The sequence below is a fragment of the Quercus suber genome, unplaced genomic scaffold (genome assembly GCF_002906115.3).
Source record: "Quercus suber isolate HL8 unplaced genomic scaffold, Cork oak 2.0 scaffold_83, whole genome shotgun sequence".
NCBI classification, from domain to species: domain Eukaryota; kingdom Viridiplantae; phylum Streptophyta; class Magnoliopsida; order Fagales; family Fagaceae; genus Quercus; species Quercus suber.
Genome location: NW_027069548.1, coordinates 854,039 through 870,326, shown reverse-complemented (window position 1 = coordinate 870,326; position 16,288 = coordinate 854,039). Strand labels below are relative to the sequence as shown.

The following is a 16,288-nucleotide window of genomic DNA, read 5'->3' as shown; positions in this document are numbered from 1 at the left end:
TTCCCTAATTTCAAAGTAACGGGCGCATTGAGATTTATCTCGTTGGCAAGTGCTCTAGTGGTTAGGCCTTGGGTGAACAAGACTTCAATTTTGGATTCGAGTTTCCTTGATCTTCACTAATGAACTCATTGGACCTATCACTCTCCGTATTGCCTTAAGCACACATACGATTGCCACCCCTCGTCTAGTTTTTATTTGTATTTACCCAAAAAAACAAAAATTGACACTCAGTAGACCCAATTCAGTAATTTTGCAAAACAATATAGGCCATTGTCATTGTCTTGGTACTACATGGCTCTTTCAGTAATTTCAAAATATGAAAAAAAGAAGACGAAAATAGAAGAAGAGTAGGAAAGATAATAAGATATGTAGGGATATTTGTCAGTGTTTAGAAACTCTCTCTGCCAACTCCTGCTCTCTCTCTCACACACACACTCTCATAACACTTCCACGCACTCATATAATGATATAACACTTGAGGGGACTTTCCCTGTCACGGTCATCAAGTGGGAAAACATATTCCCGGAAAATCTCTCCAAAGATTTAAACACAAGCTTTCTACTTCCCTATAACCTCCCTCCATAATTTGCAATTCCCACGCACATAGACCCAAAAAAAAGTTGAGATTCTTCGGTGAGAATTGAAATGCAAGACATCCAGGCGATAGGAGGTGGGCGATTATTCGGCGGAGGAGACCGGAGGGTTCGTCCAAATCACCACCACCAACACAACCAGCATCACCACCACACCCAGACCCAGAACCACCAAGCACTCAAGTGCCCACGCTGCGACTCGCTCAACACCAAGTTCTGCTATTACAACAACTACAACCTGTCTCAGCCTCGCCACTTCTGCAAGAGCTGCCGCCGCTACTGGACCAAAGGCGGCGTCCTCCGCAACGTCCCCGTCGGCGGTGGCTGCCGCAAAGCCAAGCGGTCCAAACCCAAGCCCAATTCATCTGATGCATCGACTCCTCAGACTCAGCGGCGAGAGCCCAAGTCCAACTCTCATTCCAGCAGCGAGAGCTCAAGCCTCACCGCCACAACAAACACTGCCACTGAAGCTGTCTCGGCTGTCACAGACCGTTCTCTAAACTCAGCTCCGAACCTGTTGAACGTCCAAGACTCGAAGCTCTTTGGTTCGAGTTCTAGCTATGAACAAGGTTTGCTGGAACAAGGCTCGGACTGTGGGATATTCTCGGAGATTGGAAGCTTCACGAGCCTTATTACAGCGCCGTCGAATGAAACATTAGCGTTTGGGTTCAATACTGTGTCGGATATCACGACGACGCCGTTTAGGTTGAATCATCATCAGAGTCAGAGTGAAAATCAAGAGTGGCAGAATCATCATCATCAGCAGCAGCAGCAGCAGAAAGGGATGGGTTTGATTGGCGATGAATTGAAGATGCAGGAGGAGATCGCGGGTGGGCTGCTTGATCAGACGGTCCATGTTGATTTATCATCGTTACAGAACAGATCAAGTGGTGCAGGTTTTGGATCGTTGGATTGGCAAGCGAGTACTGGTGATCAAGTTTTGTTTGATCTTCCTAATACCGTTGATCAAGCATACTGGAGTCAGTGGACTGATCAGGACCACTCTACTCTCTATCTCCCGTAAATCTCTCTCTCTCTCTCTCTCTCTCTCTCTCAGTCTCACTTTTTAACCATTAAAATGAGAAAAAAAAAAAAACAAAACAAAACTAAAAAACTCTCAACATATCAAACAAAATCAAAGAGGCAAACAAAAAAAAGAGGAAAAGAATTTGAGAGAGTTATATGAAGTTTTTATGCATATGACTATTTTTCTATGTAAATTGTTCATATCTTTTCTTTTTTAATTTTTCCTTCTTTTTTTTGGGTTTATTTTGATGATTTTGGAATATGTTTGGGTTTGATTAAGACGTGCATGTGGAAGTGGAACTAACTTTTGAGTTAGTTTTTTTTTTTTTTTTTAATTTCTATTTATTTTTGGGGGGTTTTTGTTTCCTAATGTATCTGAATTAAATTAATCAAATATATAGAGGAAATATATATAGTGTGTTTCTTTTAAATTTTGTTTGATATGCTTAATTGCTGTTTGTGTTTGTTTGCTAAACATCAGCTTATCTATTAATCTATTAAATTAGTGGCTTAAAACACGAGTCAAACACTCGCTCCGGAATGTGCCACGTCGTTAAATTGTTAATGTTTGTTGATTACGATAATTAAGGGATGGTGTAAACTTTGATACTCGGAAAGTGTACGGTCATAGACAGAGAAAGAAAGAAAGAAAGAAAGAAAGAGGGGGAGAGAGTACGACGAAGAAGAAGAAGAAGAAGTCGGTTGGGTTGTGGGGAAAAGAGAAGGGGACCCACATGTTAGTGACCAGTCCCCATGCGCAATTATGGCTCCACGTGGCGATGGCGATGTTGATATGTGGGTTGGGGGGTGGTGGCATGGTTTTTAATGGCTGAGGGGGGCCACGTGGGCTTACGTGGTAGGGTGACTGCTTACTGAGGTCGGTTTGTCGTGGCTCATAGACACAACACAACACAACACACACACACACACACATTGACACACCCACATTCACAATCACACACGCTCGATGACAAATTAAGCTGCAATTGAGTGCTGAACAGGGTAGATATTATTATACAATTTGTACATATTTGTACTGTGAAGTCTGATCGTGGGGGATGGTTCATGATGATGTGGAGGCCCTGATTATGGGTATTGGGACCCACGTTAGGTGTTGTTACTGGTGAGATACAGGTGTGTATGTGGACCCACATTTGGGGCATGTGCAGCAAAAGTGGTCACACCTTAAAATTTAAGATCCCCCCACCTCTGTTTCTTTGGGACTTAGTTCAGCCGGAGTACTCTTTTAATTTTTGCAGTGTTCCCATTAATAGAGTTTGCTGTGTGTGTGTTCAGAAATTTATGCATGTTAATCGGTGCCATATTCCTGTGCAATGACATGGGAAACTCGGAACTGTAATAAATGTGGAAGCTTGGACTTTTGGGGCACAAAAACACTCTCTATTCTTTGGTACTGCGGGAGGGTAAGATGTCTTGTTCTGTTTTTTAGTCCACGGTATGGTGTGGTGTGGCAATTATGTCGGGAACCAGTGTTTGAATTTTTTTGAACCCGTAGTACTTCTAAGCCACACAAGTTGTTGTGGCTTCAATTTGAAGCTTGGTATTACTTGCTACTGAAGTGAATGTGAAAGTCATTTCTTTTGGTACAAATATTTGTACATGGAAAATTGTTGTCGGTTGTTCACTAAAAGGAGATTTGATTCCCAAAAAAAAAAAATATGATGCGAATGTACAGCGTGTGACTACAGGACCCGTTTAAATAGTCACAGCACATGTGTGTTAGTTTTGCCTTAACGCAAGTGGACCTTTCTGGATAAAGTTAAAAATTCATTATTATAACGGCAATATTTATTATACACTTCATTTTTTGCACGACTAAAGTATTTGAAGAGATATTTTTCTATTATAATGTCCGTAATGCTGCGAACAAACTCAAATCTACATGCCACTGGGCCTTGTAGCCTAGTGGCACCAGGTTCGTTTGGTAACCTTCAGCTCAGGGTTCTATCCCCGCACTTACCCAGCAACAACAAAAAAAAAACCTCAAATCTACATTATACTTATTTGTCAAATCTTTATTTAATTTTAAGTACATGTGATAAACCTATTAAAAAGTGTTGAATTTTAATTAAAAGTTAGCACATAAGTGTGAATTTGGGTGTGAGAATGAGCATGTCTTAGGCTCAAATGAGTCAATGAACTTGAACTTGTGACTTGTACATCTCCACAAACTCGATCATGGCTTAGTGGCTAAGAGGCTGTTTGGTACCATTTTTTTATCATTCAATTTTCGTCACTCATTACTCAAAAATACCAAGGCTGTTTGGCACCATCACTCAATATTTGTCACACTATTTGTGGGCCCCATACCTGTCACTGGTGCAGTTTTTTTTTTTTTTTTTTTTTCCTTCAGTACCCATAAACCCGAACCCAGTGAAAAAAAAAAAAAAAAAAAAAAAAAAAAAAAGAAACCCAGATCACCGAACCCAATGAAAGAAGAAGAAGAAGAAGAAAAAAATGGAAGAATACCGAGGAGACCGAACCCAGGAGAAGGGAAGAAAAAAAAGAAGGAAGAATCAGGGAGACCGAACCCAGGAAAAAAAAAAAAAAAAAAAAAAAAAGAGCACCGAGGAGACCGAATTGAGGAGGAAAAAAAAAAGAAAAAAGAAAAAGGAAGAACAGGGGAGACCGAACCTAGGAGAAGAAAGGGGAAAAAAAAAAAGAGGAAGAACACGGGGAGACCGAACCCAGGAGAAGAAAGGGAAAAAAAAGAAGGAAAAGTTGTTTTGGTCAAAAGGTGAGGCTGAGTAATGATTAGTGGGTCTCTTATGTGTGTTTAATTATAAAAATGTCATTGAGTTATGAGTTATGAAAACTGAAAACAGCCAAAATGTGTTTTCAATTTCCATAACTCATAACTCAATGAGAATTAAGTAATGAAAATAGAGTTATGGAAACAGAGAATTGAGTTACGAAAACAAGCCAACCGAATAGCCTCTAAGCTTGCACCATAGAAGGACCGCTTGAATTGGGTCTTTAATTACCATCCCTAGGGATTTCGCTCTTATTATAAAGGGCAAAAGAAGAGAAGGAAGAAGGGTTCAACTGTTCAAGTAAACATGCACTGTTTTGACATGCTAATTTCAGAGAAAGCAATAGAGCAAACTTCCTCGTCTTCCCAGGTGAAGCCAATACATACTTCCTAGTCTGAGTATATAGAATAAATGAATGCCTGAGCGAGACCCCACCGCACAGGCACAGCGCTGGAAAGGCCTACAAAGGTAAGAGGAAACCCACACAAGAGTACCTAACAAGCTGTGGTACCATTGGTACGTAATGGTATGGTCCTATATATTCAGTCCATGAGTGCAAGCCTTGCCTTAAGATGGTAACATTTGTTCGTTCTCAATGTGTATCTGATCAGTATCTGACCCCATTACCATGTGAAATTAGGCCAGTAACAACACAGCAATAACAATAACTATTTAATATTTAGGAGTTTTTTTTTTTTTTTTTTTTTTTTTTCATTTGACTTCTCCTGTTCAAAACTATTGTAATCAATGTAATGGTAAAGGATATAACTTTTTTTCTTCAGTTGTCAAATTTTTATGTTTTGGGTTTTTTGGCCAGGTGTCTAAAGTTTTTTTTTTTTTTTTTTAGAGTAATCAGTAATACTTATTAGAACATACACGAAAATAATAATAATGTTTTAAACTGGGTTTATAATACATTACTTTTACACGAGTTTATCATTATCATCAATCTTATTATATACTAATCATAATATAATCTTAATATAATATAGTTGACAACAATTGTTTGTCATTATACTTATTATAAAAGAATTAAGTTAGTTAAACTTATTAGTAGTGAAATATATAATAATGTTATAGATACAACTAATTTGGTGGTAAATTGTGATTAGTACAACATCGTTTTCACGTTTGATAACTACTAACATTAGTTTTATTATACATTAATCACAATATATCACCTCAATAATTGTGAATTTTGGTGTAACTTTAGAATAGTGAAAAGTTGCATGTAATCACTTGTGTCCCACATAATAATAATAATAATAATAATAATAACAATAATAATATAGGAGACGTAACAATTTCACAATTTTTTAATAAAATGCTAAGATCACATATTATGATTATTAACAAATTTCACAGATCATAATTATTAACATTACTTTCCCATGAGAACACCTTTGATATAATTCTTATTGTGCACTAATTATAATCTATCATTTTAACAATTGAAAAAAAAATTGTGAAATTCATTGTTTATACATATAGGAAAAAAAAATTTCCACGGAATCCGGAAAGAAAAATAAAATATAAATTATAAATTAATTAAAACAATCACATGCAAATTGTTTTCTAACAAGAAGGTTCTGTACGCTTATGCAGTGAACACAGTCACAATTTTGCCTAACCAAGGAAATCATCAAGAAGGCCTAGAAACACATCGAACTGAGCTAAACCAAAATAGAGGCTGCCAAAGCAAACGTAACCCCTTTTTTTTTTTTTTTGAATTTTGTTCGTCTCACGTTTCCATCCATTAATCTTTGCCCTTGGCTTCTTTAATAGTCTGTCAGAGATCCATTCCCAGAGAAGTGCTTATAAATTTGAATGACTATTTCTCTTGCTATCATCAATGCTTGGTGGTAGTTCTTTTCACATGATGTCTATACACAAGTATCCCGGACCCTGACTTTTCACAAATTTTTTTTAAGCTTATAATAAATGGGGAAGGCTGTTCCAACTACATGAAAGAGCTAGATAATAGTCATAATACTACTAAATTACAATACTTTCGTCTCACATTTTTTTTTTTTTTGGTAGTTTCTTAAACAAAATCTTTCATTTAAGTTATAAATTGGGGGGGGTGGGTTCTCCCAGTTTGTAGTTGCTTTAACAAAATCAAAGTAAAGGTGCATTCATTTAGTTTAAAATTGTAAAAATATTAATATTATTATTTTTTGGACTTACTACTACACACCTGTGACAAATAGGCAGTTAATTGGACTTATTTTAATATGTATTTTAAATTAAATTTAAGTTCTATTCTTTATTTAAATCATCCATAGAATCTTAGTAACTCTTATTTTCTTTAAATTGAAGAATATATAATTCTACAAAATATAAATGCCTAATGCTACAATACATATATAGTTCCATTAAGAACTAAAGTTGTTTTACTCAAGGAAAACAAAAGAAAAAAAAATCACAATCATAACTCCGCCTACACCAAAAACTAATTGATATCTTAACTTGATGATAAAGAGCAACTATCATAGAGCGATCTGATATGCTTGAAATTTATCATATCTATAATTTAAATAATAAAAAAAGAGAATCATAATAAATGCTTATTAAAAACTATCATAATTATCAAATTTCATAATTAAAAATTTTAAATTATATTAAATTTGTCTGTGCGTTGCACAGGTTAACTGGTTAACGACTCATTTTTCCAACGTAGAATTAAAATGGATTGAATCTTCAAAAAAGAAGTGTAGTTAAAGATCCTTAGTTCATAAGATGAAGTAAGTGATATTGTTAATTGTTTGCAAGGTTGGCTCTTCTTTAGCTACTCTTAGGAGCGCAGCTGCCTAAGGCTTCTAAGTGGAAAAGGCCTCATAATGTTGGTTTATCATGCTCTCACCAAACGATGGTTTAGAACTTAAGGTTTTATAAGTAGAATTAAATACTCCATTAAGGTATTAAATTATATATAAAAAGATTAGATTATTTTTCAAATATATGTATTATATACAGAACTTTATTGATAATAATTATTAAAATTGTTTTTCGAAAGAATGATTTTAATATTAGAATTGATAAAATTCTACCTAACATCCACTATATTACAAAAACGATGAGTAGATTAGCTATGTTATTCATTGAAAAAAAAAAACAATAATAAAATTTATTAATTAATTAGACATATAAGAAAATTTTAAAAATTTATAATATAGAAACTTAAATATATTAAACAATGACCTTATTTTAAGTTGTTATCTTAAACCTCAAAATGCATCAAGTCCAAGGTAGCCATTTCAATTTGGTTAAATAGCATATTTTGGTTCTGATCAATACTGGTATACCATTATATATAGGCTAAAATATTACTTTCATATATAAAGTTATGAATTTTTTTTTTTTTTTTTTTGTTTCTAAACTTTTAAAAAGTTCACTTTTCATCTCAAAAATTTGTAAAGAGATTTTTTCAATAATTATGGATAAAAAGAAATATATATTCTTATCAGTTTAAGGATAGAAAGTAAAATATTTTATTGTTTAGGGACAAAAAACAAAATTCATACAAACTTTAAGGACGAAATCAATATTTAGCCCTGTGTGTGTATGTATGTATGTATTTATTTATATGTTTATAAACTGCAATTATATTTTATAAGCCCAAATATTTTTAGTTTAAATAATATTTTATAATTATTTTTTTACTGTATCAGTTGAAACACTCAAAAAATCCCTGGTACAACATGATATTTAATCTAGTATGTTTCAAAGCAGTACTAGTTTAACGGCATTTTTGGTACATGCCACTTGTACTAACATAGTATTGACTACCTTAATCAAGTTGTCATAATTGTTTGTTATTGGTTCAATGCTTATTTTCAATAATTAAATAATTGTTGAGGAGGAGTTTATTGAAAACAGCATGAGTCTACGAGGTTCTAATTAAGGTACAAAAATAATTATTCTAGATGGTGACTAATTAATTGTCTTACTACTTTTTTTTTCCTATAAATCATAGTATGTTATATCAGAGTTATGACAAAACTGCGACACCAAAGATTTTGATTTAAAGATTTTCTCCTTAAACCTTTGGTCAAATATCTGACTGGGTAGAGGGACCTAGTAGCCCCATGTTGTTGGGTGAATAGATCATGGAGAAGGATTAGTGAGAGAGTTATAGGTACTGGACCATGCATGGTATGGCGGAGCAATATAGGAGCATTGATTGTCATTGACAATTGAGTGCCTAAAGGGAGTTGGGGCACATGGGTTTGGAATTGGAAGTGGTCCTCTCCTAATATATAAGGATATGGCACATACTTCATGTAACTGTGCATTGGTTGAGTGTTAGTCATTCAAGTGATGTGCCTTGTGTTTGTCAACTTGAATGTCCGGATGTTCATTCCAAGTGTGAATGAACATTGTGATTACTTGTTTATAGTAATTGCTTGTTTTGGTCTTGCCATGTTTTATTGCTTTATTCCATTGTACTTGATTGCATTGTGCTTGCTCCATATGCATTACAAGTTTTCTGCATATAATGAACTTATTGTGTTATTGTGTTTCAGGAGTTCTTGTTCTTATGGTTCAAAAGCTTCATAGATTCTAGAGTTAGGTGTGAGTGAGTTTTCCAACTGTTCCCAACTCACGTGTTAAGTCTAGAGTTTGTTTTAGGGTTTTGTTATGAAATAGCCAAAGGGGGAGATTGTAAGGTTGAAATTTATCAACCATCTTGTTGGCTTTATTTCATGCCAATTTGCTTGTAATTTAGTACTTAGTAACCCTATATTTAGGTGGGATTCTTGTAAAGGTAGTGTGTGAAAAAAGTATGAAGAATTGCTTATCCTTGTGCAAAGAAGCAGAGATTCGCGGCGAAGACTCACGGCTTGCAAACCGTCAAATGCTGTGCACGTGAGAAGCATGCGGGAAGGTGAAGGGTCACGCCAACTGTTGCACTACAGGACAAAAGTCACAGGCTGGCCAGGCCGTTACCTCGCGACTTGGACAAGCCGCGAGGTCAAGCCGCCAACTTACCCTATTTAGCAAAAACTGACTCTTCGTATTTCAAACACACACCACTATATATAGACCCTTATACCCACGAAATCAAGAGAGCTTCCAGAGAGAATTTTGTGAGAGAAACCCTAGAGAAAAACAAGATTGCCTCATCCCCAATCTTCACTAAGAGACTCTACAAATTTCTCTACTCTCTTCCTCTCCATTGATACATCCTTGAGAGGCCATTGACCTAATCATTTTCTTATCACATCCACGTCTGTGAGAAGGTACATTTGGTGCTAAGGAAAGTAGTTTGGAAGGGACCAATGACTATTAGTTGATGCTATGGTTTAGTAGCGAAATTCGGTAAGCTAAAAAAGAAATAGGTTCAGTGCAATCTCGTTGGAGCAAGAAACTTGGAGGGCTTAGGTACACTGGGTAGATTAGGCTTAGAGGGTCTTCTGCTGTTCATATATCCTAACTACATTCTTTAGTGGATTATTTACCGCTTGGAGGGCGGCGGAGAGATTTTACGCCGAGGGCTTCGGTTTCCTCTTCGATAACACATTGCGTGTTGTCCTTGTGTTTGCATCTCTCTTCCTTTATCTTTGCCTTTTATTTTCTGTTGTGGATGTGATTATAATTGGCTTAGATTGTTTATCAATTCCGTATTTAGCTTATGTTCATGTTCCACACATTAATTGTTTTATAATAAGCTTGAATTGATATTTTGTAATTTGGGGTCTAAACGTTCAAATGTGTTTTACACGCATTTTAAACTTTCAGATTTCTTCCTCATTCCATGGCCATTTGTCATTTGAAACCTAAGTGTCTATATGGTGTTTAGGGTTTCTTTCAACAAGTTGTTTGTGAAATTTCATTGTGGTGAATTTTGGTTTAGTAAAGCTTTTTGAGGTAATTTTGTTTTTCTCCAAGTTTGTTGTTGTGAGCTCAAATCTATATATTACTAAAATTTGAAGCGTAGCGTTTAATGCTGCTGCTCTCACATTGCGCCACATCAGCTGCCACGTCATATAAAAAAAAAAAATATATATATATATATATATATATATATATTTGTCCTACAATTTTAAAATGGTTTTTACAATTTTCAACCCTATAAATGCACCCCACTATTTATTTATTTACTTCCACTATCACCCTATAATAAATTTAGTCCACTATTTATTTATTTACTTCCACTATTACCCTATAATAAATCTGTATAATTAATCCAACCCACCTCTTATTTATTCAGTTCCATTATCAAGCCCAACTCAAAACCTTTTCAGTTTAGTTTTACGGTTTTGTGTGAGCCTTTTCAGCTTAAAAAAAAAAAAAAAAAAAAAAAAAAAAAAAAAAAAAAAAAAAAAAAACTTTTAAGCCTTTCAAGCTTTAGGGTTTTTTTTTTTTTTTTTTTTTCAATTTTCCTAAAATTTTTTTAACATTTATTTTTTTAATATTTACACTTCTCCAACCTTCTCTCTCCCTTACCATTTCATCTCCCTACTTCTTCTTCAATCTTTCTCCATCCCTTACCTTTTTATCTCCCCACTACCATTTACATTAATATCATTCTTCCTCTTTCCCTTCATCTTCCTTTATTTTTGTCTCTTCTTATTCACCCTCTTACTATAAATTTCTCACTATCTCTTTTATTCTATGCATAGTTTTCCCTCACATAAAATGGTTCTCTCTCTCTCTCTCTCTCTCTCTCTCTCTTTAAATTTTTTGGTGGATTTTTTTATTTTTCTTGCACCTCTACTTTAGGTTGATAATTTTTTATATTCTTTAAAACTCTATTTTGGGTTAATGTGATTTAGTTTTGTTTTTTAAATTGTTGTTGTTGTTGTTTTTTTTTTTTCTTTTTTTTTTTTTTTTTTTCTTTTTTTTTTTTTTTTTGTTTGTTTGGTTATTTATTTAGAGTTAAGGATTAGGGAGAGAGAGGGAGAGAGGGGGGAGTTAGAGACTCGAGACTCGAGTGGAGAGTAAGCACGTGTGAGGAAGAAATGGGGAAAGGACGATAATCCGGGGGTTGGAGCGCGTGAAGCATGTGGGCGGATATAGTCAACATGTGAGGGTTGTCTCTTGAGAGAGTTGAGAGTCTACTACTGTTGACATGTATCTGTGTCATCATGTAATTGTGGGGAGTTTTCCTTGTCTCCAGTCTCCAGTCCCAACTCTCAACTCCATCTCTCCCCAATTATCAAAAAATTAAAAAAAACACTCCACCTCTCCCCAATTGCATTAAAAAAAAAAAAAAAAAAAGACCTGTGGATTTGGGCCAGTTGTTGATGATCATTGAGATTTAAAAAGCCTATGGGTTTGAGCCAGTTGTCCATGAGTTATGCTCATATTGTTTTACAGTAAAAGTACGTGCCATGTAATTATTTTTAATTAACAAAATTAAGATGGAAGTTGTCAATTTTGATAATTCTTATACTTCAGGTCAATATTACACAATTCTTAACAAGGATTAGTTTATAAAACTGACCCANTTTTTTTTTTTTTTTTAGAGTAATCAGTAATACTTATTAGAACATACACGAAAATAATAATAATGTTTTAAACTGGGTTTATAATACATTACTTTTACACGAGTTTATCATTATCATCAATCTTATTATATACTAATCATAATATAATCTTAATATAATATAGTTGACAACAATTGTTTGTCATTATACTTATTATAAAAGAATTAAGTTAGTTAAACTTATTAGTAGTGAAATATATAATAATGTTATAGATACAACTAATTTGGTGGTAAATTGTGATTAGTACAACATCGTTTTCACGTTTGATAACTACTAACATTAGTTTTATTATACATTAATCACAATATATCACCTCAATAATTGTGAATTTTGGTGTAACTTTAGAATAGTGAAAAGTTGCATGTAATCACTTGTGTCCCACATAATAATAATAATAATAATAATAATAACAATAATAATATAGGAGACGTAACAATTTCACAATTTTTTAATAAAATGCTAAGATCACATATTATGATTATTAACAAATTTCACAGATCATAATTATTAACATTACTTTCCCATGAGAACACCTTTGATATAATTCTTATTGTGCACTAATTATAATCTATCATTTTAACAATTGAAAAAAAAATTGTGAAATTCATTGTTTATACATATAGGAAAAAAAAATTTCCACGGAATCCGGAAAGAAAAATAAAATATAAATTATAAATTAATTAAAACAATCACATGCAAATTGTTTTCTAACAAGAAGGTTCTGTACGCTTATGCAGTGAACACAGTCACAATTTTGCCTAACCAAGGAAATCATCAAGAAGGCCTAGAAACACATCGAACTGAGCTAAACCAAAATAGAGGCTGCCAAAGCAAACGTAACCCCTTTTTTTTTTTTTTTGAATTTTGTTCGTCTCACGTTTCCATCCATTAATCTTTGCCCTTGGCTTCTTTAATAGTCTGTCAGAGATCCATTCCCAGAGAAGTGCTTATAAATTTGAATGACTATTTCTCTTGCTATCATCAATGCTTGGTGGTAGTTCTTTTCACATGATGTCTATACACAAGTATCCCGGACCCTGACTTTTCACAAATTTTTTTTAAGCTTATAATAAATGGGGAAGGCTGTTCCAACTACATGAAAGAGCTAGATAATAGTCATAATACTACTAAATTACAATACTTTCGTCTCACATTTTTTTTTTTTTTGGTAGTTTCTTAAACAAAATCTTTCATTTAAGTTATAAATTGGGGGGGGTGGGTTCTCCCAGTTTGTAGTTGCTTTAACAAAATCAAAGTAAAGGTGCATTCATTTAGTTTAAAATTGTAAAAATATTAATATTATTATTTTTTGGACTTACTACTACACACCTGTGACAAATAGGCAGTTAATTGGACTTATTTTAATATGTATTTTAAATTAAATTTAAGTTCTATTCTTTATTTAAATCATCCATAGAATCTTAGTAACTCTTATTTTCTTTAAATTGAAGAATATATAATTCTACAAAATATAAATGCCTAATGCTACAATACATATATAGTTCCATTAAGAACTAAAGTTGTTTTACTCAAGGAAAACAAAAGAAAAAAAAATCACAATCATAACTCCGCCTACACCAAAAACTAATTGATATCTTAACTTGATGATAAAGAGCAACTATCATAGAGCGATCTGATATGCTTGAAATTTATCATATCTATAATTTAAATAATAAAAAAAGAGAATCATAATAAATGCTTATTAAAAACTATCATAATTATCAAATTTCATAATTAAAAATTTTAAATTATATTAAATTTGTCTGTGCGTTGCACAGGTTAACTGGTTAACGACTCATTTTTCCAACGTAGAATTAAAATGGATTGAATCTTCAAAAAAGAAGTGTAGTTAAAGATCCTTAGTTCATAAGATGAAGTAAGTGATATTGTTAATTGTTTGCAAGGTTGGCTCTTCTTTAGCTACTCTTAGGAGCGCAGCTGCCTAAGGCTTCTAAGTGGAAAAGGCCTCATAATGTTGGTTTATCATGCTCTCACCAAACGATGGTTTAGAACTTAAGGTTTTATAAGTAGAATTAAATACTCCATTAAGGTATTAAATTATATATAAAAAGATTAGATTATTTTTCAAATATATGTATTATATACAGAACTTTATTGATAATAATTATTAAAATTGTTTTTCGAAAGAATGATTTTAATATTAGAATTGATAAAATTCTACCTAACATCCACTATATTACAAAAACGATGAGTAGATTAGCTATGTTATTCATTGAAAAAAAAAAACAATAATAAAATTTATTAATTAATTAGACATATAAGAAAATTTTAAAAATTTATAATATAGAAACTTAAATATATTAAACAATGACCTTATTTTAAGTTGTTATCTTAAACCTCAAAATGCATCAAGTCCAAGGTAGCCATTTCAATTTGGTTAAATAGCATATTTTGGTTCTGATCAATACTGGTATACCATTATATATAGGCTAAAATATTACTTTCATATATAAAGTTATGAATTTTTTTTTTTTTTTTTTTGTTTCTAAACTTTTAAAAAGTTCACTTTTCATCTCAAAAATTTGTAAAGAGATTTTTTCAATAATTATGGATAAAAAGAAATATATATTCTTATCAGTTTAAGGATAGAAAGTAAAATATTTTATTGTTTAGGGACAAAAAACAAAATTCATACAAACTTTAAGGACGAAATCAATATTTAGCCCTGTGTGTGTATGTATGTATGTATTTATTTATATGTTTATAAACTGCAATTATATTTTATAAGCCCAAATATTTTTAGTTTAAATAATATTTTATAATTATTTTTTTACTGTATCAGTTGAAACACTCAAAAAATCCCTGGTACAACATGATATTTAATCTAGTATGTTTCAAAGCAGTACTAGTTTAACGGCATTTTTGGTACATGCCACTTGTACTAACATAGTATTGACTACCTTAATCAAGTTGTCATAATTGTTTGTTATTGGTTCAATGCTTATTTTCAATAATTAAATAATTGTTGAGGAGGAGTTTATTGAAAACAGCATGAGTCTACGAGGTTCTAATTAAGGTACAAAAATAATTATTCTAGATGGTGACTAATTAATTGCCTTACTACTTTTTTTTCCCTATAAATCATAGTATGTTATATCAGAGTTATGACAAAACTGCGACACCAAAGATTTTGATTTAAAGATTTTCTCCTTAAACCTTTGGTCAAATATCTGACTGGGTAGAGGGACCTAGTAGCCCCATGTTGTTGGGTGAATAGATCATGGAGAAGGATTAGTGAGAGAGTTATAGGTACTGGACCATGCATGGTATGGCGGAGCAATATAGGAGCATTGATTGTCATTGACAATTGAGTGCCTAAAGGGAGTTGGGGCACATGGGTTTGGAATTGGAAGTGGTCCTCTCCTAATATATAAGGATATGGCCTTTGGCAGTTGGCCCTTTAGTTTGTGGCGGTTATCTTGACGTGCCCTATTATCATTGCCAATTTAAGGGCTTCTTTGGATTTCAACTAAACATTTGAAAATTCGGCTAAAGCCATTAAGAATGATGGCACAATAAAGATGACCACAAAGTCTCTGACCACAATGATGGTGTGGGAATGGGAATTGGAAGAGCTCTAGATATTTCTGGAAAAAACTGATATGACTCCTCCAGTGCAATAAATTGCACCTTGTCTCTACCGGTCAAGTATATTTTTTCTAGTACCATTACGTATTTTTGGCGCAAAGATTACTTCATAAATATAAATAGTTATAAAGTGTGAGAGGTAGGAGTTAGGGTTCAAGTTTCTAAGAGAAAACTTCACACACATATACTTAAATCATGCTAGAGTGGAATTTTTATCTTATATAATTAAAAAAAAAAAAATTATTTTTCCAGTTAACTCAACTTACACATTTTTATGACCAATAATAGCCCTATATTCCAATCCTATCTACGTTAAAAAAAAAATAAATAAAAATAAAAATCTGATGTCTTAATTTGAATATAAAGAGTAATTATAATTGAGGTTAAAAATTTCAAATCCTCTTGTATTTAAATATGGATAAAATTGATGCATATTTGGTATACATTAGGTTTCTTAATTGAATTTGAAGACCTAGTTGCTTTGCATTTAATTATCCTTAAAAATAGTAATAATAATATTGTGTTTTATTGGTTAATGCAACCAATATTTAAATTCAATTGAAAACCTAATCTATTATTTATACCTAATTTAATTCTTTAATTCTCCCAAAAAAAAAGTTTTATTCTTTAAATAATAATAATATTTCAGGCCACACTAACAAGCACCACTCACAACTCACAAGCCCAGTTGGCCTCAACTGGTCCAGTCTAGTACGTAAGGTAGTCTGATAGTGAGATTAGAAATTTGAGCATAGTACATTCACCAAGGGTGGTAGTGGGCCAGTTGATGTGT

The 16,288-nt window shown here is 32.8% G+C and overlaps 1 protein-coding gene across 1 annotated transcript; it reads left to right on the top strand.

Moving 5' to 3' along the window:
* The first annotated feature begins 353 nt into the window (after positions 1 to 353).
* On the top strand, positions 354 to 2,050 carry LOC112037300 (dof zinc finger protein DOF5.4). The gene has a single exon (XM_024070111.2). It carries the CDS (start codon positions 646 to 648, stop codon positions 1,615 to 1,617), a length of 972 nt encoding a protein of 323 aa, XP_023925879.1. The 5' UTR covers positions 354 to 645; the 3' UTR covers positions 1,618 to 2,050.
* Positions 2,051 to 16,288: the final 14,238 nt, after the last annotated feature.

Bases quoted from the DNA above. Each gene is read 5' to 3' on its own strand.
- LOC112037300 (XM_024070111.2), top strand. From the start codon at position 646: ATGCAAGACATCCAGGCGATAGGAGGTGGGCGATTATTCGGCGGAGGA.